The 23,100-nt window shown below is 36.4% G+C and overlaps 1 protein-coding gene across 2 annotated transcripts in view; it reads left to right on the top strand.

The window, feature by feature from the left end:
* LOC121424040 overlaps positions 1–23,100 on the top strand; it is a 28,066-nt gene that overhangs the window by 609 nt on the left and 4,357 nt on the right. For both annotated transcript variants that reach the window (XM_041619616.1, XM_041619615.1), the window contains exons 2-14: positions 4,105–4,195; positions 6,091–6,138; positions 7,235–7,313; positions 8,112–8,313; positions 12,853–12,959; positions 13,780–13,910; positions 15,482–15,545; positions 16,748–16,911; positions 18,135–18,290; positions 18,808–18,900; positions 19,284–19,376; positions 21,148–21,217; positions 21,440–22,858. In XM_041619616.1, the coding sequence (XP_041475550.1) occupies positions 4,112–4,195; positions 6,091–6,138; positions 7,235–7,313; positions 8,112–8,313; positions 12,853–12,959; positions 13,780–13,910; positions 15,482–15,545; positions 16,748–16,911; positions 18,135–18,290; positions 18,808–18,900; positions 19,284–19,376; positions 21,148–21,217; positions 21,440–22,858 (2,710 nt within the window). In that variant the 5' untranslated portion in view covers positions 4,105–4,111. The remainder of the gene's footprint in view (positions 1–4,104; positions 4,196–6,090; positions 6,139–7,234; positions 7,314–8,111; positions 8,314–12,852; positions 12,960–13,779; positions 13,911–15,481; positions 15,546–16,747; positions 16,912–18,134; positions 18,291–18,807; positions 18,901–19,283; positions 19,377–21,147; positions 21,218–21,439; positions 22,859–23,100) is intronic.

Below are 23,100 nucleotides of genomic sequence, written 5' to 3'. Positions count from 1 at the left end.
ACCCTTTTTACACAGGATTTTCTTAGCCCCGAACTATCGCTAATCCCGTACTATCCTTAACCCCATACTACTATTTTTTTTCCCTTTTCACACATGCCAAATTGTTATTGCTAACCCAGGATAAGGAATGCTTGCTTTTCACACGAAACTCGCTAACCCCGGACTAGTGGTTTTTGTCAATCATTCGTAGTACAAGTATTTCACTCGTACACTTTTTACACACGGTAAAATTACCTTAACCCTGTACTATAGGTCAGTAGAGGCGCACGGCCAATATTGGAGACTGTCTCCAATGTGGGAGATTATCTCTAATATCAGAGACTTTTGTAAAGAATTTGGGTATCCAATTTCAGAGACAGTCTCCAGTTTTGGAGACTAATTTTCTTTGTTTACATTTGCGGCAAAAGGATTACCTTGGTGGCAAATAAGAATGTGATAAGCAGATTCCTCATGAAAATTTACACCTTTTCACCGTCTACTTTAAAAATTCACCGTCTACTTTTGTTTTGATAAGGATTTTTGTTGTCATCCACACACAAAACAAATGAGCTTCTGACCTCAGCGAGACAAAATTTTGGGTGGAAAAATTTGTGTTTTTGTTGGTGTTGTTTCTTTTGTCCTTTTGCAAAGCAAGTCTCCAATGTGGGAGATTGTCTCCCCTATTGGAGAGAGTCTCCCATATTGGCCGTGCGCCTCTATGTAGGTGGGGCTAAATTACCATTTAGCCCCACCTATAGTACGGGTGTGTGTGTGTGTATTTGAGTTTTGTCAGACGTGTACCAATCAGATATGATTATTTACGTCTGGGACCGACCTTTAACGTCACCATCCGAAAGACGTGACCAGGGCTCGAACTTCGAACCTCTGCATCAGTTTGTAACTTCCCCACAGCTTGGATTACAGGCGCACGCCACAACGCCCAGTTAAGGGGTTAAAGGCAAGCTTAGCCTAGTCTTGAGGACGCAATGATGATGATTTTTTTTAAGATATGTCATATACTTCTTCGTCAATGATGAAGAAGTATATGACATATCTTAAAAAAAATCATCATCATTGTGTCCTCAAGACTAGGCTTAGCCCACTTTCGTTTTACACTAGCGATCTTAACCCCGTACTATCGCTCTTAGCACCGCAATTGCTGGGATAACCCTGCTTTTTTGCAGGGCCAAATAATCCCGTACTAAAGGTGGGGTTAGCTCACTTTGCAAAAATGCTGTGTAAAAAGAAAGTGGGCTAAGCTTAACCCCGTACTACAGTGCGTATCAAAAAAAAGTTTACACTTTGAAAAAGCCCTGGGAATTAAAAAAATATACATGTGGGTAATTTTTTCACATATAATTATGGGTTTGGGTCTCATCTATCCAATGAAAGTAAAAGTTTTGACAGAATGTTACACTTGAGTGAGCACTGTCCATTTTTGTAAAGCTCGCAGAAATCTGTTTGCGCAGAAATGCTTGTTTTCATGCTGTATCAAGTGGAAAGGGCGAAATCAAACTAATCCTGCGAAGCATTTCTCATAAATTTCCTTAGCACTTTTAGCCAATTGAAATAAAATGGATACATTCAAGCATTTTGTAACAATTTTGCCGCCCAAATTTGAAATTTCAACACCTAGTAAGCACAACCTTTACCCCTTTTTTGCCAGCTAGATCTGAGGACATAACTGAATCTGAACAAATTTTATATCAGACATCTCCAGCATTTTTTACTAAGTTTTTATCATTTAAAGTTGGTTTACATTTCATTTTTCATTTAATACTTGTTTCTCCACACTTTTCCAAAGCTTGGCAATGATTAACAAAATGAAAATCAAGCCTAAGCCATTTCATGTAAATCACAGCTCAGTGTAAAGCAAATATCGTCACGATGGACTCGGTGTGTGGGGGAGTGGGGTGAGGCGCAATGCACTCTTTGGGCAAGGAAAAAAGTTTAAAAAGGTAAAAGATATCCTCAAATCAATTTTACTAGCTAATTTCCACGTGTTCTTCATGATTAAGGTCTACTTTATTCGCATAACTATTTCAAAGTTCTGCGCAAATCATTTTTCACCAACTCAAGCGGAAATATTTTTCGACAGTTTTATCATCTCTTGCTTAAATGGATCTGTACCAATGCTAAAATGTGGAGAAATCGTCAGGATATTACAAATATATAATTTTACAGGATTTTTCTAAAGTGTAAACTTTTTTTTGATACGCACTGTATAGGTGGGGCTAAATGGCAATTTAGCCATTGTAAAAATAGCAGAAAAAATAATTGAAAATATTGCCGAGCGAAGGCGAAGGTTTGAGAAAAATTCATCAAATGATTAAAAAGTTATTAGAATTTCAATTATTTGATTTGTGAAGTCATATGCGAGCAGTATTCCTACATAGCGAATGGTAAAAAATCAATGAAATGTCATTTTCTCAGAAAATTGAAAATGGTTTTCACTGTAGGGGGGCCTACCTTTTGACTTTTGTATAGATCTATAGACAAATCATTTCACACCTGATCATGAATAGAAAACAAAATTCAGTCATCAGGAACCATACAGAATTTGAAATTCATACATTTTATATTGCATAACACATGGGGCAGCTGCTTGTTTATGACGTCACAAATCCAAAACTTTGAACTCTAATAACTTTCTTACTCTTTAACAGATTTTCCTCAAACCTTCACCAATATTTTTTACTATTTTTTCTGCTATTTTTACAACAAAGCTTTCTTCAGGGTGAACTTCCCCTTTAAGTTTTAGACCAAAAGCTTCAGTTCAGTCTCTGTAATTTTGGTTGTTCCGCTGAACTGCGTTGGCTCACTGAGGATTATAGTAAAATGTCAGAAATTGTTGAATAAATCCCAAGACCCAAGAAAGAAACGACGGTTATTCCTGTCTAGTCAACTTTATACTTTATAGCCCTATGCCAATCATACATGTAGTCACATGTACTCCGTAGCCAGGAGGCTTCTAGAGAGTAAAAATCATTTATGGCAAGTTCCCCCCAAGTCTGCGCAGTCCCCCTTGTCTGCACACGCGTATCTGCACGATTCTAGTAAAAGAAGACACTCAACGAGCATGAACTTTACACATGCAAATGATGCAATACATAGACAGGTATTCATAAAAAAATCCGACTCAAATATGAAGGAAAATAATGAATTTAGGGCATTTCATGTGATGGCCTCAAAATGCAGCCTTTCTCATCAAAATCCCGGAATCGTGTGCAAAGTGAATGGGTGCGCAGACATGGGATACCATTTTTTCTTTCAATCTGAAAATGACTGCGCGAGGTTTTTCAAGAAAATCCTGTATTTTCTTTCATTTTTTATTGAGAAATTTGGTACACTTTTAAGTCTGAATAATATAAGGAACATTATTAAGTGAAAGATTTTGTGAAATAAGAAATTCATGTTAAATCTCAACTCAAATTGTTAGGTGCGCAGACTTGGGGGCCCGCCATCATACTAACGTATGCTTACTCTCAATGAAGCCAGGTATTCCTCCCCATTCATCTGCAGTATGGCCCCAAAACATGAAACTTTCGCCCCTGAGATTTCTACTTCTATTTAGCCCTAAATCATGTACATGGGTTACAAAGTCATTTCTGACCTTTGTACGCTATCAATTTTATTTTTAAACAAGAATTCATCGAAAAAATGAGAAAAATATTATGAAAAGACGGAAGAGACTTGCCCGATGTTTTCTATTCTTCCCCAATGTTATTGGGGAATGCATTATGGTGTGACACCGTGATTGAATAATCCTGAGTGCGTCTGCACCTATGAATTAGCGGGATTGCCGGGATAGTTCGTAAAATAGCGCGCTATTTTGCAAATAATTCCAAGTTGACTTGGGATTGCAATCTCGAGATTAATCCTGCGAACTAGCGCGATAATTACGTCTCCATTACAAATAATCTTGAGATTGTTCAGATTGGAATAATTTGCCGGATCAGAAATAGCGTGCTGATTTGAAAACTCAGGCTGATGGAGATGAACCTTAAGACTCTGCTAGATATGAAAATTCCACAAGGAAGTATTGGCTGAGAAAAAGTTCTCTATAAAGTAGACTAAAACTAAAAGTGAGTGAAAACATTTTGTTTGTCAATACTTGAAATACAGAAACAAGATGTCCTTTGTGAGGGTGCCTAGACGGTCCCAGTCTCTTTCCGGTAGGAGCAGGAAACCAAAGAAAAAGAAAGCTACTTGGGATGTAAGTATTACCTTGTTTCTGTTCAATTGCTGCCTAGAAATTTAGTTATGAATAGAATAGGACTTGTACTTTCATTTTCTGCAAACATACCCAAATACATTTTTTTACCGAAATTGACTGCTACAATGGTTCGGATGAACGCCAACGATATGTATGTCCAAAGCAAAATGGGTGTAGCCTAATTGGAAATTAGAGAAGATAATTAATGATGCAGTCATATTTCCTGTACAGTGTCTGTGTGGGGAGTCCAGTGGTTTATTCAAACCACATATACAGTGCGTCCCAGAAAAAACGAAACCGAGATTTAGCGATCATTTATGATTTTTTTTATCATTACTGAATCATAAATAAAATAAACAAATGACCTACTAATTTAAAGCTTAGAATCTCCTCTTTCATCTGATATTACTTAGATTATTTCACATTCACGCATGAGTGAGCAAATACAATTTGAAGAAAGGATATCAAAAACTCATTTGGTGGGGGGGTATCTGGGTTTCAAAAAGAAAACAACATTTTTGAAAAGTTCAATATCTCCTCTTTAATTTGATACCTAAATAACAGAAAATGGTCAAGAAATAACAAAGTTCTGGTCATTTGAAATAAGGCTTGAATTTCAATAATTTCATAAAATGAAGAGGTTCTTCAAGCTGGCTTTCAAACTCGCTCAACACTCCGTTTTGTTAACGATCAGCCATGCATTAAATCTTTTGTTCACCATGCGAAAGCTTCTGTGGGAAACCGGTGAAAACATGTTTATCTCATGAAATTATGGAAATACAAGCCCTCGCCAAATGAGTTTTTGGTATCCTTTCTTCAAATTGTTTTTGCTCACTCATACGTGAATAAGAAATGAACTAAGTAATATCAGATGAAAGAGGAGATTCTAAGCTTTAAATTGGTAGGTCATTTATCTATTCTATTTAACCCTATCTAGGCCGGGGGGGGGCCTCCGAGGCCCCCTCTCAACGAATCGCGCGATATTTTCGCCGTGCGAAATTTTTTGACCGCGCCACTCGCTGAGTTTTTACTTTCAAGTCTTGCGCAACTTTTAAGACCAATTTTGCGTCACCTGGGTATGTGGTTCTGAAATTACGCAACATTATGTAAGTGCATGTCAGACCGAAAATTGCTCAAAAACGTGATTTCGTGTACAAAGTCAATGCAAATTGTGTTTTCAACCAAATTTCATAAATGTATGATTATTTTTAGTTTTGCTAGTCTAAATGTATTCATTTTTTATGCTTCTTATGATCACAGAAGAGTCCCCAACAAATTTCATTGAAAAAAAACAATGAAAAACAAAAGGTCAAAAAAACAAAGAAATACATAAGAAATTGCAAAAAACAATATAATACATAAGAAAATGATTTGATATCACAATTATTTTCATGTACTCTTGCTTAGGACACCACAAAGAGTTTTTATACCAAAAATTAGTACATTTGGAGCTTTATTTAGGGAGTTAGAGGAAAAAGTATGATTTCGCATACTAATTACGCATAAATTAGCATAATCACTTAATAGCGATTCGCATGAAATAAATTACTATACAGTCTTGTAGATTATGTCCCAGGCAACCCGTGTGCCAATTTTCGGCGCGATCGCGACGGCCATAGGAACTCCCAAAATACCCCGGCCTAGATAGGGTTAAGTTATGATAAATGATCGCTAAATCTCGGTTTCGTTTATTCTGGGACGCACTGTATGTAGCTAAATTAAAAAAAATTACACCATTGAAAAGGCAGTTTTCGACTCGCCGTAGGGGAAATAATGTTTCGTGGACAAGCTGATTCAGCTGGTTGTAGGCCACTAGACAAAGTAGTAAAAGTTGAGATGAATCAAGTGGCTATTTACTGGTCAAAGCAACTAAATTACCTTTGTTTCTTACACAGAGCACAACAAGTGACTTGACAGTCCATAAGCTGAGCAAAGATGAGTTGGTAAGCCTGCTGACTCCTGAATTTTGTCATTGCTGTGTACTTTGTATATGGGTTTGAGTTTGGGAAGTTTGTTTATTATGTTAGTCTGCATTGATATATAAAATGGGTGTTGGCAAGTTTGATGCCGAATAGTGGTTTTAGTGTTCACTGTCCGGTGTGTTGACAAAAATCAGAGATTAAAAATCCTATATCCTAAAAGCAGCTTTTCATCACACGTCATCTCACACACAGTCAACATATGTAGACTGATAAATGGGGACTGGAGTAAAGCTGCAATGAAAAGACATGTAGCATCCCTTTGTGGAAGCGTCTTGGTGTAGCATAGCTATTGAGTCTTGGAACTCTTGTTGGAATGCTCCCCAGGGAGTGGAGAAGGTGCATACAGTACATGTACATTGTATGCAAGTATGCAACGATCCGATGACCGGGTATATCTGTAAAAGTGCTCTAGAGACGTCATTTGAATGTATTAAACACTATATAACTGCAGAATATTATTACCATATCATTATTATTATGCTTGGTTCCTGGTAAAAGACAGGCCACAGACTTATTGCAAGTTGCCTTTGAATGAAGGCCCATCATTACAACTAATATTTGTATGAAACTTTTAAACACCTGTAATATATTTTAAGTTTTGGTTAATATCTTAAACATGTAACCATTCAAATTTATCACTATTGGCTTATACTTATAAAGCAAGGAGAGGTGATATCTTCTCGGTATGAGTATGTATTCCCTGAAAAAATAAGATGTGGAGGTCTTTATGAAAATATGTTTTATTGGATTCAACTTTACATGGAAACTGGAATTCCCTAGCTTCAAGATTCAATCATTATGCATGGTTGGGTTGTTAAGAATAACAAGCATGCTTTATGAGTGAGCCAGCTAATCTCAAAGCCTTGGTCATGCTAATGAAAAAATAAAAAAAACGTTCATGTGTAAAAATGCTTTAATAATACAGGAATAGGCAGGTAGCCTGTAGGTTTTGTAAGACCAGAGTAATTGTCACATTTTTGCAGGCTCTTGTTTAAGTAATCTCCCTGCCAAATTTGTAATGATCTGCCATCTTATAATTTTCTTATTCTTTATTCAGGATCGACGTCATGCCGTTCATCAGTCGGCTAATTTAGAGATTATCAAAGAGGAGAAAAGAAAAAAAGCTATTCTTAAAGGTACAGTATTCATGTATGGGCAATATTCCATTTATCATTGTACGTCATAATTCTGAATGCATGCAATTTGAAAAAAAAGGTTCCCCATTGAACAAATCCTTTCAATAATATGCATAGATCTGACAGTGTAGTGGGGGGTGGGGAGTTGATTTTCAGCTTAATTTCAGCTTTCCTTTTTACAAAAGTATGGGAGCTCTTTCAATTCAGCTTTTTCTCAGCTCTTCATATATTTTTTGATCACTCATGCCCCTGAATATGTGGAAATTTGATACCGGTAGTTACATTAATGTAGAAAGGATCAATGTAACTTTACACATACATGTAAATAGACAGTAGTTGCAGCGAAGAATTATTTCATAGACAGTCTTTTAAATCAAGGCCAAAAATTGTCAAAATATCATACAGTTAGATCTGATACAATAATGTAAACTTATCTCTGTAAAATCATGAAATCTTAGCTCGAAATCAATAATTCTGATAATCACAAGAAGAGAAAAGCATACTTGGGACAGTTTATTAATATTGCTTTGAAAAACACGACATTTGATGAAATTCCATGCTTATTTTGCTAGTTTCTCAGCAGTCACACATTTTCTTCCAGAATCAATTGGCATATATTTTAATCAATTGGCATATATTTTTTTATTTATACATACAAACACTCTGTGGTAATTTCATGAGATTCTGTTCGAACTCATTTTGAGATTGTTACCACAACTTGTATGTATCTTGAAATGTAGAAAGGATCGATGTAAGTAACTGTAAGAAAAAAAATGTAATTTTATGTTTCATTGACAGCTAGGAAAGAGAGATCCCAAAGTGAGGGATCACAGGCTGGCTTGCTACGGGAGATCCTGTACGACGAGAAACAACTGAATGCTGCCCTCGCTCATTCCGATCGGGTCATGTCTGTTGTCAAGGATCTCTTCTATGATGACCCAAAGCGTTTGAAAGCTATACCTCTTATTACACGAGCACCTGGGGGAGATGCTGATAGAAGGTAGGGATTGATTATTAACCCTTTGATGATTGAATTCTCTGATAGCCTCATATTTTGTACAGGGGATTCACACCTTCTCTTGATATTGGATTAACTCTTCGCTATTGTATTCTCTGACTTGGATAGGCTTTGTACATGAATCTCTTGGCTCCCATAGACACTGGATTAACTTCTTAATTCGGTATGATACATAGGCCTATAGTACATGTAATTTCCTTAGACCCCTTCCCTGATTATCTAAATTCAAATTCAAAAATTCAATTCAGTTTTATTAAAAAATACTCATCAAAAGTCTGAGGACTAACAATGTGAGTTTACATTTTAAAAAATACATAACAAATCAATAAATACACAACATGTAGTGACCATTAAAGAAGAAAAAACATTGTTTAAAATGCAATAATAGTATAGAAAGAAATAGAATGAGGAGTTGCATGTAATAAGACAGATTTAATTTGTGTATATATATATATTAAAAAAAAAACAGGTGAGGAGCAAGAAAGGGGAGCAAGAATGGCAAGAGTGAGCATGTGAAAAGGTGAGAATAGAGAGGGGGTGTAGCAAAAGATGAAGAGGGAAAAAAGTAATGAAGGAGGAGAACAAGAAAGACCCACAAGTAAACAATGAATTGCAGATTACAAATAAAAGAATTATGTGAGAAAAAAAAAATGACATGATGGCAATCATAATAGACGAGAGAATGGGAAAGAGCAACAAGGAGATATAGAGAGAAGGAGGGAGAAAGACAGAGAGAAATAGAAAGGTCAGACATAGACAGAATCTGAAAGGACATCATATCTAATCATAAGTTCAATAAGTAAACTAGATATACATAAAAAAAAGATAAGCATCAATAATAATGAATACTGGTCAGACACCATGTGAAATGGAGAAATACAAAAATATAACATTAATGATTTGCAATACTGATTCACAAAACAACGCTGTCCAAAGTGAAAGAGGCAAGTGGGAGTTTACTGCATTGATGAAAGGAAAAAAAAGAAAAGGAGAAAGAAGCAAGAGAGCAAAAAGACAGAGAAAGAGATAAAAAGGAGAAAAATAAGGGAGAGAGAGAGACAGGAAAAGAAAAAGTACATCGCATGCAGTTAGGGAATATTGCACGACAAAGTACATGCTATGTTAAAGGGGAAGTTCACCCTGAAGAAAACTTTGTTGTAAAAATAGCAGAAAAAATAGTAAAAAATATTGGTGAAGGTTTGAGGAAAATCCGTTAAAGAGTAAGAAAGTTATGAGAGTTCAAAGTTTTGGATTTGTGACGTCATAAACGAGCAGCTGCCCCGTGTGTTATGTAATATAAAATGCATGAATTTCAAATTTTGAGTGGTTCCTGATGACTTAATTTTGTTTTCTATTCATGATCGGGTGTGAAGTGATTTGTATATTGATATACAAAAGGTACAGTGAAAACCAATTTCAATTTTCTGAGAAAATGACTTTTCATTGATTTTTTACCATTCGCTATGTAGGAATGCTGCTCGCATATGACGTTCACAAATCAAATAATTGAAATTCTAATAACTTTTTAATTATTTGATGAATTTTTCTCAAACCTTCGGCAATATTTTTTATTATTTTTTCTGCTATTTTTACAATAAACTTTTTGTCAGGGTGAACTTCCCCTTTAAAATGCAATCATAAAACTTATACATATATTTGAAAATTTCATTGTGAATACATTTTGGCAAACATTACAATAAAATCACCATCATCCCCAGGATGAGCAAACCGAGATAGATAGAGGTTTCAGAATATTTATATAAATGTGGAAGATAACAGTGTGATGAAATCAGAAAAGAGAAGTTATAGAAAAGTAAAAAAAGGGGAAGAGATCAAAGGAACAAGGAAAAAGAGAGGAGAGAAAGTGATAGAGGAGAGAGATAGAAAACATCACAAGAGTATTGCACATCAGATGAGAGAAAAAGAATTTATGCATACAGATATAGTCTTAGATTAACCATACTTGTATTCAATGGGCTAGCAGAAATGAAAATGTAACTGGATAAATTGCACACAGTAAATTAAATTCACTGACTGTGTAAAGTTCGAATGAAATAAGGAATGGGGGAATTCCGATATCTGTCAGTTCTCATCCTGGGAAGGGATAGTGCAGATGCATTCCTCAGAGTACGACCACAGTCACTACCTCTATCTGCAGGAAGGAGATGTCGATGCGTCTTAGATTTGAGAAGAGATTGAGCAAATTTAAGTGAAAGGGTAGAGCGTCTCTCTTCTAGAGAGGTTACATTGAATTCTGAGAGCAATTGATCATACGGCTTAATGTTCGGGTATGAGATAATCCTAAGAGCTCTTTGAACACGCTCAATGCAGGCAGAGTGGTCACATGTGATGCCAGATGTCCAGACAGGAGTCGCAAATTCAAGCGTCGGTCGAATATACATCTTGTATATGATGGCAAGGTCTTTGGCGTTCAAACCATTTCTCCGAAGCTTGGTCAGGATGTAAAGTCTTCTAGAGGCATTGGAGATCAGACGACTCACTTGTTCATCCCATTTGAGATTATTCTGAAGCGAGATCCCAAGAAGTTTCAGGGATGAAACAACTTCTAGTGTATTTGAGTTGATGTCAAGTATAATTGGTGGTGGTGGTTGGCGAAGAAATTCTCTGGAGGAAAGTGGCATGATGAGCCTAAAGTGTGCAGCCTAAATCAATCCTGTTTATTTCAACGGTTGAGTCTGTGCTGCTGTATGGATCAGAGACATGCACACCTATGGTCCAACGAGAGAAAGCAGTGGATGGAATGTACACACGCATGCTTAGGATAGCCCTAAATGTGTCCTGGAATGATTTTGTACGAACTGTTAATCTGTACGGTGGTTTGCTAAAAGTATCTATCAAAGTACAAGCAAGAAGGATGAGGTTGGCGGGTCATTGGCCCGAAATTAACAAAGGTGGTTTTGAAAACCCATGGTTAAGTCCATGGTTTATGCAGATTTCCTGTATAAATTACGCTTAATTCAGCACGTATCTGGCGCGTGTATAGAAATTGTCCAATTCTGATGCACGCATTTGTCACAGTGCGCCAAATTGACGCCTGTTACCGTGGTTAGATACACTATTTTATTCATGAATAAAATAGCGTCATCGTATCTTGCTAAAAGCTTTATGAAACACCCGCCTGCTTTCAGCAATATTTAAGTTGTCATAAATTATCCTCTAGACTTACACTTAGCTGATTTTGATGCAGTCCTTTGACAACTCTCCATTTAAATGTCTACAGTCATCAAACTTGTTTGCAGGATTGTCCTTTGAGTATCACTTTCATCCAGGGGAAAAAATTGCATAGGGGCTGGGCGATTTATACCTCAATCACATTTGCTCTACGGCAGAGGTACGGCGAGTAACAAAATGCTGTTTTATTAAAGGTCAAGTCCACCTCGGAAAAATGTTGATTTGAATCAATAGAGAAAAAACGGACAAGCACAATGCTGAATATTTCATCAAAATCGGATGTAAAATATGAAAGTTATGATTTTTCAAAATTTCCGTTATTTTTAACAAAATAGTTATATGAACGAGCCAGTTACATCCAAATGAGAGTCGATGATGTCACTCACTCATTATTTCTTTCGTTTTTTTATTGTTTGAATTATACAATATTTCAATTTTTACGAATCTGACGATTAGGACCTCCGTGCCTGAAGCACAAAATGATAAAAATGGAATTCTATGTGTTCAGGGAGGAATGACACTTCATTTCACATGACAATGACGAGAAAATAAAAATATTTCATATAATAAAATACAAAAGAAATAGTGAGTGAGTGATGTCATCAGTTCCTCATTTGCATACCAACCGAGATGTGCATATAACTGTTTTGTGAAATGAAGCGAAACTTTAAAATGCCATAACTTTCTTATTTCACATCCGATTTGATGAAATTTTTAGTGTTATGCTTGTTGAATTTGTCTCTTTTTATTCAAATCAAGTTTTTGTTGGGGTGGACTTGTCCTTTAATTTTAATCCAAGTCACCTATATGTAGCTGGTACAAAAATGTTAAAACGGCTGATTTTGAATTGCCATACGGCCGCCATAGAGTAAATGTGACCAAGGTATTAGCACCGAAATGCTCAAAAGAGCATTGGAAACTACAAAAGGGAGCCCTAGGGCCCATCTTACAAAGAGTTGCGATTGATCTGATCAATGGCAACTATGGAAAGCCAGCAACGTCAATATAAAAATTTTTGTTCAAAATAATTACTAGAAATGATGTAAATCCGTACATTATCCATTTTCTTGATAATTGAGTATGCTTCTTTTTGTTTTCAAAGGACATCAAACAAATTTCTGAAAAAAAATAGTGACATTGTTGGATATCCATATGCTTGAGATTGATCGGATCAATCATAACTTTTTCAAAGATGGGGCCCTGGAATTTCCCATTCATCACATTGTGCAACCTTTATGTTTTAGATTGAGGCAGTAGGCTGTTAGGAGATGCCCCTGAAAAAAAAATTGTATGTATTTGTTTGCCTGTTTTCATCCATTAATTATCCAGAAGAGGTGGTCCTATCAAAGAGAAAGGCCCTCACACCAGCTATTTAGATACCCTCAGTGATTCTATCATGGATCCATCAGCACTCAATGAATATCAACAAGATATTGGTGAGTCATATAACTTCTTCCTGCGTTCATGTATCCAATACGTTTCCTTGTTTATGGTCTTTTGATGTTTTATGATGAGAGACCTTTCAATGGATTTTAGTTGGAATTAAATTTAGTTTAGGTTTTTTGCTTGTTAGGCAGAGGGGGCATCATATTACCAACAGTTGTGATGGAGGGTGTGGCAGCAACATGATCTTAAGCTCTGGCTTCAGTTTTTGTGAAATGCCATCATTACTTTTCATTTATAAGGTTCTATTACATATAAAATTGATATACATGTATGGACAAGGAAGTGTCACTCATTTGGTATGAATTTGCAAGGCACAAAATTAAGGTCATTGACCGCTACAATGAAACGTAATTAAAAAAAAATCATTGACGTCATATGACCTTTTGCCATTGAGTGGTATCTAACTATCAGTAGCAAAAACTTAAAGTTTTAGAAGATTGTGAAATATCAAGATAACTTGACTATTATGAGTGACTTTTCATGAAACTTAAATATTATGGATGGAAAGAATCAGCAAATATGTGTGTAGAATTTGACATCTCTGGATCAACTATAAAACACATTTTTTTCATGCCAAAGGTATTTGAGGACATTTTAAAAAAGTGGAAATTACTGTAAACTTTAAAGCCGATTTTCTCTGAAATTGGTTTGCACTGTCGTATCTGCAATACAATAGTTCGAAATGACTGCTGATGAAATTGTAACAGACAAAGTTTTGTTTCAAATGAACGCCCAAGCAGCCTTTTGGTAGAAGTGAAGATATGTCTATATCCCTGTAAATGTTGGTTGAAAATTACTTTTCTTACAAAGACTCCCAGCAAGAGGAAGAAGAGACGGATGATGATGATGAGGTGGATGAGGGAGATGGAGAGACACCGGTCTTTGACAGTAAGCTAGATGTTGATCGATTTCAGAGTTATATCCATCGATCAGCTACCCAGGTAAATGGTTTCTTCACAGCTGAAGTATATGGCCTGAGTTTCCTGTAAGGGAGCCTTTCATTAAACACAGAGTTGGTAATTTTTACTGACTATTGTTATAAGCAACTGAAATCCTTGCACCTGATTGGCTAAGAACAAACTTGTCAATGTAACTCAATGACAAGTTTTCGTGAAATGCTCCCTGGTTTCATAACAGAGGGGAACTCAGCCAGTTTAAAGTTGCTTTAGGTGTAGTGATTAAAGATTAAAAACAAATTATAGAATTTTTTAACTCTTAAAACTCTTAACTCTTTTCTTTCCTAACTAGACTGGGCTTTTTTGGGTGTTAGCTGGCCTAGGGGGTTGAATCAACCCCCCTTGAGATCTTGGACGCCGATCGCGTGAACACTGTGATATTAGCATGATATTAGTGTGGGCTGTAATCTGCAATGCTGTATGGCTAATTTTTCAGGAATCACAGATTTTTTTTAATATGAACTAATTATGCTAAGTTTTGTGTGAATCATACTTTTTGGATTAACGAGAACTTGCCATTAGGTTTCAAAATGACTAGTTTCAAAGCTTTCCTTTTGACTTGCATGCACCTCTGTAATATGATTTAACAATTTTTTTCTTTTTTACTTTTGCAATGTTTTGCTGTCTTCAATACACTTAGCCCCAGTTACATAAAGCACAAAAATTGATTTTGGGGCAATGTTCTATAATTGATTACAATGATTGATGTGTATGATCAATCATAAAAAATCCATCATAAAAATCCATCACAGGATGAACCACCAAGCTTCATGTGGCCCTGAGGACCGTTCCTCACATCATCTAAGCAATGGTTGATTTGTAATTTTATGTCATCAGAGATTAAAGTGATTGGTTAACATTGGTTTGACTTTTACAAAATCTGAGCTAGAAGGTCACACTTGTCACCTGTGTCTGTGATATGTTACAAAAATGAAGCCCAGAAAAAATTGCGTTCGAAAATAATTATTTAGTGCTTCAAAAATTGAAATATAAAGTGACCGGAAACACCATCTTAATTTTATCCCATACACTTAGGTGTACTATTTATGTGTCTATAAGACGCCTATTTACAAAATCGGGGTTTGCCTTGTAGTTTTAGCTTTTCATTCCAAAAAATGGTTGTTTTCAGGGTTTATTAGTTCTAATACATGCACTTGTACACATGTTTCATCTTGGTTTGAGAATTTTTAAAATCAGCTGCTCACAAAATTAAACAATACCTTTAATTCTTTCATTTGCTCTTCCTTCTACCACTCTCATCTTCTCTCTATGCGAGGGTTGTTGGTGGAAGGTTGGTTCATGGTGTAGGAGATAAGGAGTTGCACATCTTCACCCAAACTCGCGTTTTGACTTGTGTAGAGTTGGACGCCAGTGTGCGATTTGGTTTTGCACGTGCAAACATTTCAATTATATGTCATCTAGAAGTTACTATATATATCTTCATGAAATTGATATTAAGTCACATTTGCATGTAAGCTACTGGTGATTTCTCTTAGATTTTCCTTTACTGTCTATGTACATGTTTGTTTATGCAATTTGATTTTTGTTATTCATAGAAACCTGTTGATGAGAGGGAGAGAGCCAACCTGAGGCATGGATCCAACAACAAAGAAAACATGGGTAAGTTACCTGAGATGGAACAGAAGTAATGGAGAGCATGGCATGTAAACTACTGACATCCATAACCAAGTATTGACTGAGAGCCAATACCTGGTTTTGCTCATGTTAACTTTGATAATGTGCAGACCAAGAGAAAGGTTACCCAGATATTAGCTTACAGTTTTGATCGATATATGATCTCTCAACAATTCTATCGATCATCCTCTTCCTTGTTTCAATTGATCTTGAATTTGGTAATTTGATGGTGGGATTGTTGTGTAGTGGTTCTGACTCTCATCTGTCATATAGGGGATCGTGGGTTCAAGTCGGCCAAAGCAGGTATTCTTTCAGCAAGAAATTAGTCACATTGTGCTGCACTCAACCCAGGTGATGGGAATGAGTACCTGGCTGGAGTAATAGTATACCTTGAATGCACTGAGTGCTAGAAGCATCAGCTAGCTTAACCCTAAATAGACTGGGCTATTGAGGTGCCTAAAAAGACAGGGGTGGGGGGGGGGGGGTGCTGATTCAGCCCCCTTATGATCATGGCTATACTCTTCATAGGATCAAATGTACTATCAAAAAGTCAACATCACATTTTTTTTGTATTTTATTGTTATAAATAAATATATTATTATAAATTTCTTATTTATTTCTGTTTTTTATTGTTTTTTTCAATGGAAATTTTATTTTGACCATAAACAAGATGAAATTATTTGATTTTAATCAGTAAAAGGAAAAATAATGATACATAGTGAATTTTAGCTAAAAACAATATTTTTGTTGGATTTGTATGCAAATTCACGTTTTTGAACAATTGTGGGTCTGCATGCAAGAAATGTGTAATTTCAGAACTACGAACCTGGGGTCGCGATTTTGATCTCGATAATATCAATAATATTTGGTCTTTGTATCAAACCTCTGGAACAAAAGTAGTGAATCGCAAGAGTTTAAAAGAAAAGAATCTTTAAAAACACTTTTGTTCAGTGAATTAAAACTGGATTTGGATACCCCTCTGTAGTCAGAACCCTCTGTAGTTTCAGAACTTGATGTGCAGAAATTGCATGCTTGTTAATGAACACTAGATGGAATGACTGCATTTAATCCTTAAGAAGTTTTTATCCAAGCGATGATCACATCGACCTGTGGAGTGTTTGATAAAACAGTAATTTTCACCGACAGATGTTATAAGCCACTGAATAAAGAATATTATTATATTTCAGACCCTGTTGTTACTCCAGAGAGGTTGCCGCTTGCAAAGTCTCAGCAAGATACCATCAATGACACTGCCAAGGCGAACAAGAAAATGGGCTCAAAGTCAAAGTCTAAAAGTCAAAGTTCATTCTTAGAAATCAGTCAGAAAACTAAACCGGAAGACCTAAGAATGGTATTCACAGTTTCTTTATTTTCTATTTATTTAAATCATGTTGTCATGACTTCTATTTTCATATCATGTAGACTTTTATAAGTTTATCATGTGTATGATAAAAAAAGAAATATTTTATTGATTTAGCAATAGCTGCAATGACTTCCTGATCTCCTGCACTTTACTTCAAGTCAATATCTAATTTTATGGAATGTTAGTAGTTGACATACTTTACTGCAATAGTTTCAGATGCTTATCTGTGGCAACTAGTTATGTGATTTTACTTTAGAACTCTCACAGCTGTGTTCTTTGTTGCTATTAACCCTAAATAGACTGGGCTATTTCGATGCCTAAGAAGACTGGGGGGGGGGGCTGATTCAGCCCCCCCCTTATGATCTCGGCCGTCGATCGCGCGATCACGACGAAAATTGGCACATGCGTTACCCATGGCATTATCTACAAAACTATAACATCAAATTCTGCAAAAAATCTCATGTCTCATTAATTATGCTAATTTATGCGAAAATCATAAGTTTGCTCTAATTAATAAAATAATGCCCCTGAAATGCTAATTTTTGTTTCACATACTCTAGATAGGCATCTGATCAAATTGATTTAAAAAAAGTTTCAAAATCACATTTATTTTCCTATGTATTCTATTGTTTTCTAAATTTCTTATGTATTTCTTTGTTTTTTACTTTTTGTTTTTAATTGTTTTTTCAATGGAAATTGTTGGGGAATTTATTTTGACCATAAAAAAGATAAAATTGATTGATTTTAAGCAGTAAAAGTAAAAATAATGATACATTTATGAATTTTGGCTATGAACACTATTTGCATTGGATTTGTACACAAATTCACGTTTTTGAGTAATTTGGGGTCTGCATGCACTTACGATATGTTGCGTAATTTTGGAACCGCGTACCCGGGGGTCACAATTTTAGTCTCAAAAGTTGCGCGAGACTTGAAAGTCAAATGTCAGCGAGCAACGCGGTCAAAAAATGTTGCGCGGCGGATTTATCGCGAAAAATGTCGAGGGGGGGGCTGAATCAGCCCCCCCCAGTCTTTTTAGGGTTAAGCATTATACCATAAAAACAAATATCATGGATGCAAAGTCCACTTTGAAGCAGTTCATGTGCAAGCGTATTTAGTTTATAATTTCAATCAATTATTTCATTATTTTCTTTGACAAGCCAACGGTTTTGAAGGAGAAATGTCATCTCTTACATTGTTTTTTAATACAGTATTTGAATGAGCTAATGACGGCTTGCAGTGCCTTTGACCAGGTCAGAGGGGAAGCTGACATCAGTCATACCTTCACCTCGGGTTTTCCACAGCTGAGTGGCTATACTGCTTTCTTAGTCCAGACGCTCACAAAGATTTTAAAGCATCTTACTCAGGTACACTGTTAAAACTATTTACTAGTTGTTGCAGCAAATTATGATTTCATGAGAAATTTTAAAACAAAAATCATGTTAATATTTATAGCTTTCTGTGATGAAATCCTGGCTGAAAACCAACTACATTGAAAGACACACTAAAAGTGCATGAGGGACAACATTTTGTTGTTTCGAAAAAGACTTTCCTCTTGCTGAAATGCTATGTTTATTTTGTAAATTTCTCATTCCCAAATTTGGTACATATTTTGTTTTTTATACATACTTAAACATGATAAATTACATAACTGGTACGTAACTGTTATGCTTTAAACACTTGGGAGCTCAAATCCTTTTTGAGTGATGAACATTTCACTTTGGCTCAAAGTCACTTGAAAGTGCATAACCACTGGAGAGTAAGGGTTTAATTGTAAGTTGACATTACCCTAGTTTTGCCTCCATGTGCTGCTCTCAACGCCCAGTGTACGCACAGAAAGTGATCCTACCAGATAACCCATCATGTATCTTTAATCGTTTCTAGAGTGAAGCCAATCTTGAACAAGAGAGGGCAGCAAAACAAAGACTGGAACAGGAGACTGCTCAACAGAGAAAACTCATTGATGCCATGACTGTTGTAAGTCCACTTTCATTTGTACAACTACACATTTTTACTTATTCTATTCAGGTGAAATAATATTTCCCCAAATTCATGGATAATTACCACGTGGTAGATGAGTGCCCTTGTTAAAAGGGTTGTAAAGAAGAGAAGATGAGAGTCATGATTGGTTGGGGAGATGAGAGAAGGCTAGCTTTAGTTGGCGAGTAGAGTTGTAGAGCAGGGGGTGAAGACAACATCTTGGGCGGCTTGACTTTTTTCTTGTTAGTTTATAAGTAGCTTTCCATGGAAGGCACTTTCTTTCATATATAACTAACAGTGTGATCAAGTGGTCCCAAAATATTTTATTTCAGCAAAGTTACCTGAATTTGATTTTGTTCATTTATTCTTTCATTGTACAGGACATGATGCAATCACAAGAACTAAATATGAAGATCCAAGCAGAAGCAAGAAAACACATCAATCAGATGGAACAGAGACTGCAGATTGTAGAGGTAAACTGTCATACGTAGGGGATATCTTCGGTAGTAGACACCTCACTGACAGGATTACGCATCACATTTGATTGTGCATTCAATTACACATTACACATTTGATTACATATTTGATTATATATTTGATTACACATTTGATTACACATTTGATTACTCCTTTGATTACAAACGTGTATTTTGTTGAACACTTCATTACACATTTGATCACACCGTTGATTACACATTTCATTATGCATTTTATTACACATTTGATTACACATTTGATTGCACATTTGTTTACATATTTGATTACACTTTTGATGACAAATTTGACTTGATTGTCATCTGAGAGGATAATGAGGTGTTGCAAGAAACTTACGCACAATAGATAATCAAGTACATGTCCCAAAATCATGCATAAGTGGGATTTGTGAGAACACAAATCAACTACCAACTTGTGTTTTCATGTAGGACTTTATATTGGAACCTATATCGAATTTTCTTACAGCAGCTCCATAAGCCTGAAAGTTTGTAAATTGTTTCAAAGTGGTCTTGTAAAAAATGCTTATATCTGGCCATGATCTGTGTTGACAGAAATTCCAACAATTATACAAATTGTAGTGTGACATCACCAGTTTTTGTTGTAATTTAGTTGTTTTTGATCCATATTTCTGTTGAGCATGGTGAAATACTTCCACAACCCAATTTTGGTGGAAATTGGTCAATCGGTCTGTGGGGCCTTAATCCTAATTCTCCCGGGGGGGGGGGGCATAATGGCCCCCCCTCGACAATTTTCGCGATATATCTGTTGCACAAAATTTTTTGACTTTGCCGCTCACTGACTTTTTACTTTCAAGTCTCGCGCAAATTTTGAGACCAAATTTGTGATGCCCAGGTACGCGGTTACGACATTGTGCAACATTATGTAAGTGCATGTCAGACCCAAAATTGCTCAAAAACGTGATTTCATGCACAAATCCAATGCAAATTGTCTATTTAGCCAAAATTCATATCATTATTTCTACTTTTACTGATTAAACTTAATTAATTTTGCCTTGTTAATGATCAGAATTAAGTCTGGAACGATTTCTATCGAAAAAACAATAAAAAAACAAAAAGGAAAAAAAGGAAATACATAAGAAACTTAAAAAAACCCAATAAAATACATAAGAAATCGGTCTTGGTACCAGAATTTGTTTTTCGTTCACATTGTTAAGAATGCTATAAAGAATATTTTCACCAAAAAATTGCATTCTATCTCTAGGAGCTTTATTTAGTGAATCAGAGCAAAAAGTATGATTTCATGAATAAATTAGCATAATTAATTCATATTAAATAAAAATATATGAATTCAGTGAAATTTACCCATGCAACTGCGTAGATTACATCATTCTCTACGATTATGCAAATTTTCATTGTGATCACGCAATCCGCGGCTGAGATCTTACGGGCGGGGGGCCATAATAATGGCCCCCCCTTCCCGGGGATGACAAGAATAAAAATACCTTGGGAGATTTAGGGTAAAGATATGACCTCATGAATACATAATTTTCCCCTTTGAAGTTAATGCATTATTAATTTGGTATAAAACATGTGATGTCATCATTTTGATACTTAATACATAATGGAATCATGGTCTTGAGGGTCATTCAATAATTTCAACCGCAGAACAAAAAAGGGACAGTGAGAGAGGGAATCTTAGGAAAATCTATAACAGGTATAGGTGCACTTTTTTCTGGGATATTATGGAGTATAATATATTACCTCTGTCTTTTTTAATTTCTCTTTTCAGCATTTGCTGGCTAACAAAGAGTTTTTAGAAGAGAAGGTTGAGCCTTGTGAGACTGCAAACCAGAAGGAAGGTATGCTTTACAGATCAGGTCCTTTGAATTTCATTTTCACTCCCTGATTAATGCATAGGTCCCATAATCTTTTTTTTTTTACAACCAGTTAGTAAATAACCTTATTGATAAATTTTCCTAATGGATATTTATATGCTTCATGTTACTTGTTGATGTTACCAGAAATAAATTATTTCATTTTGTTTGTGAATTTGAACCAATTTGCTTCTTCTTTCCATGTAGCCCTCGGTTCTCGTCCAACCCAGCCATCAAAATCAGCGTCTACCATGGCTACTGCTCATTCAGAAGCAATACGTTCAAGTGACATCAAACAAGATCAACAAACTGACCCTCATCCTGGACCTACGCAAATTACTACTTCGGCCTCAGGCTCTTTACCAGCCGTGTCCCTTGTAGAATCTACGCTGCCGACAAGGACAAGTTCAGGACAGACAATAGTGACAGGACAGCCTGGAGATCAATCTAGTACCTCCCAAGTACAGTCTACAGCAGTCAGCTCATTCATCACCTCCAGAAATAATACTACTGCAGGTAATGCAAACCAGGACGCTACTGGACACCAGGACACTGGTGGTCATCAAGTACCTCAGTTAAGCCAGCACACAGTGGAGAAATTGATGTCAACTCGACCTGAACAAGGGAGAGATGATGTTCCTTTTTCCAGGAATCTCAGAAGCATTCAGACCAACGTTCCAATTGGTATTCAGAATAGTGGATTATTTCATTCTGGTGATGGCGAGAGAGCTATGCACAGACCAAGTTGCAAATCAGGGTTTAGTATATCATCGATGCCTTCTAGTGTGCAGAAAGGTACTAATTTGACATCACAGGGGAGTAGACTGGGTCCCTTCGGTAGCTCAAGACAGCAAGAATCTTCAGACTTTCATCTCCGTCCTATCCAGCCTGCAATGCTCCTGTCACCACCCAGGCAGAAGGATAGGAGAGATTTCATCAAACCACCTGGCTATCAGTCTCAACTTGCTAAAGGTGCTCCTCATGTACTTACCCATGGTGGCATATCCAATCCTACATCTGCACTAAGTGGTGGTGTAAAGGGATCCGCCTACCAGCCTCAAGCAGTGTTCTTAGGCACTAGATCAAAATTTTCAGGGGACCCGAGCCATGATGTGAACAGAAATGATTTTGTTAACCCATCAGGATATCCTCCAAGGGAGCCTCTACTCAACAACTATACCTCTGATCCTGATGGTCTCAGGGAAGGTGTGTCTCCGACCTTATCTGTGGGCAGTTCATCTACGCGATACCTATCTCTTCCTGGCAATCCTGGTGAAACCAATATGATCAAGAACATTCTACATCATGGCAACACCAACCCATCTCTTCTGCAACCGGACAGGCCAGGACCGAACGGGCAAGATCAACAGCAGCACCAACCCTTGAGGAACGTTCATCCATTGACGATGGATACCGTCTATGAAGCATCCCTTGATGGATCAGTAGAGCCAGCTGGAAGGGAGGATACATCTGTTGATATGAATGAGAAGATAGCATCACTGTCTAGACAGAGGGTTGAAGCTCAGGCCAGACTTGAACATCTCAAGGATATGTACGGTGGGGAGGAAAGACCTATCACCAGTGGACGAGAAGCTACGGAAAATAAGATCCCTACCAAACCTACAGGTCAGTGGATTCTCAGTAGATATGAATTTCAAATTGGTATTTATTCATTCCTTATTGTATTATCATTGGTGGTATCAAATAAGTACCAATGATAACAAGGTGTACCAACACTAAAATTCTGGCAATACATTTATTGAAAAAATTTTGTGTTTATAATTGGGATATTCCAAAATTCCAATCAAGTAGCTTTGATAGGCAGAAACTGGTCGCATAAATCTCTAAAATAAATCATTTTTCATCAG

The sequence above is a fragment of the Lytechinus variegatus genome, chromosome 11 (assembly GCF_018143015.1).
Source record: "Lytechinus variegatus isolate NC3 chromosome 11, Lvar_3.0, whole genome shotgun sequence".
NCBI classification, from domain to species: Eukaryota; Metazoa; Echinodermata; class Echinoidea; order Temnopleuroida; family Toxopneustidae; genus Lytechinus; species Lytechinus variegatus.
The sequence above is the reverse complement of the archived record's forward strand: the minus strand, read 5'-3'. Positions and strand labels throughout refer to the sequence as shown.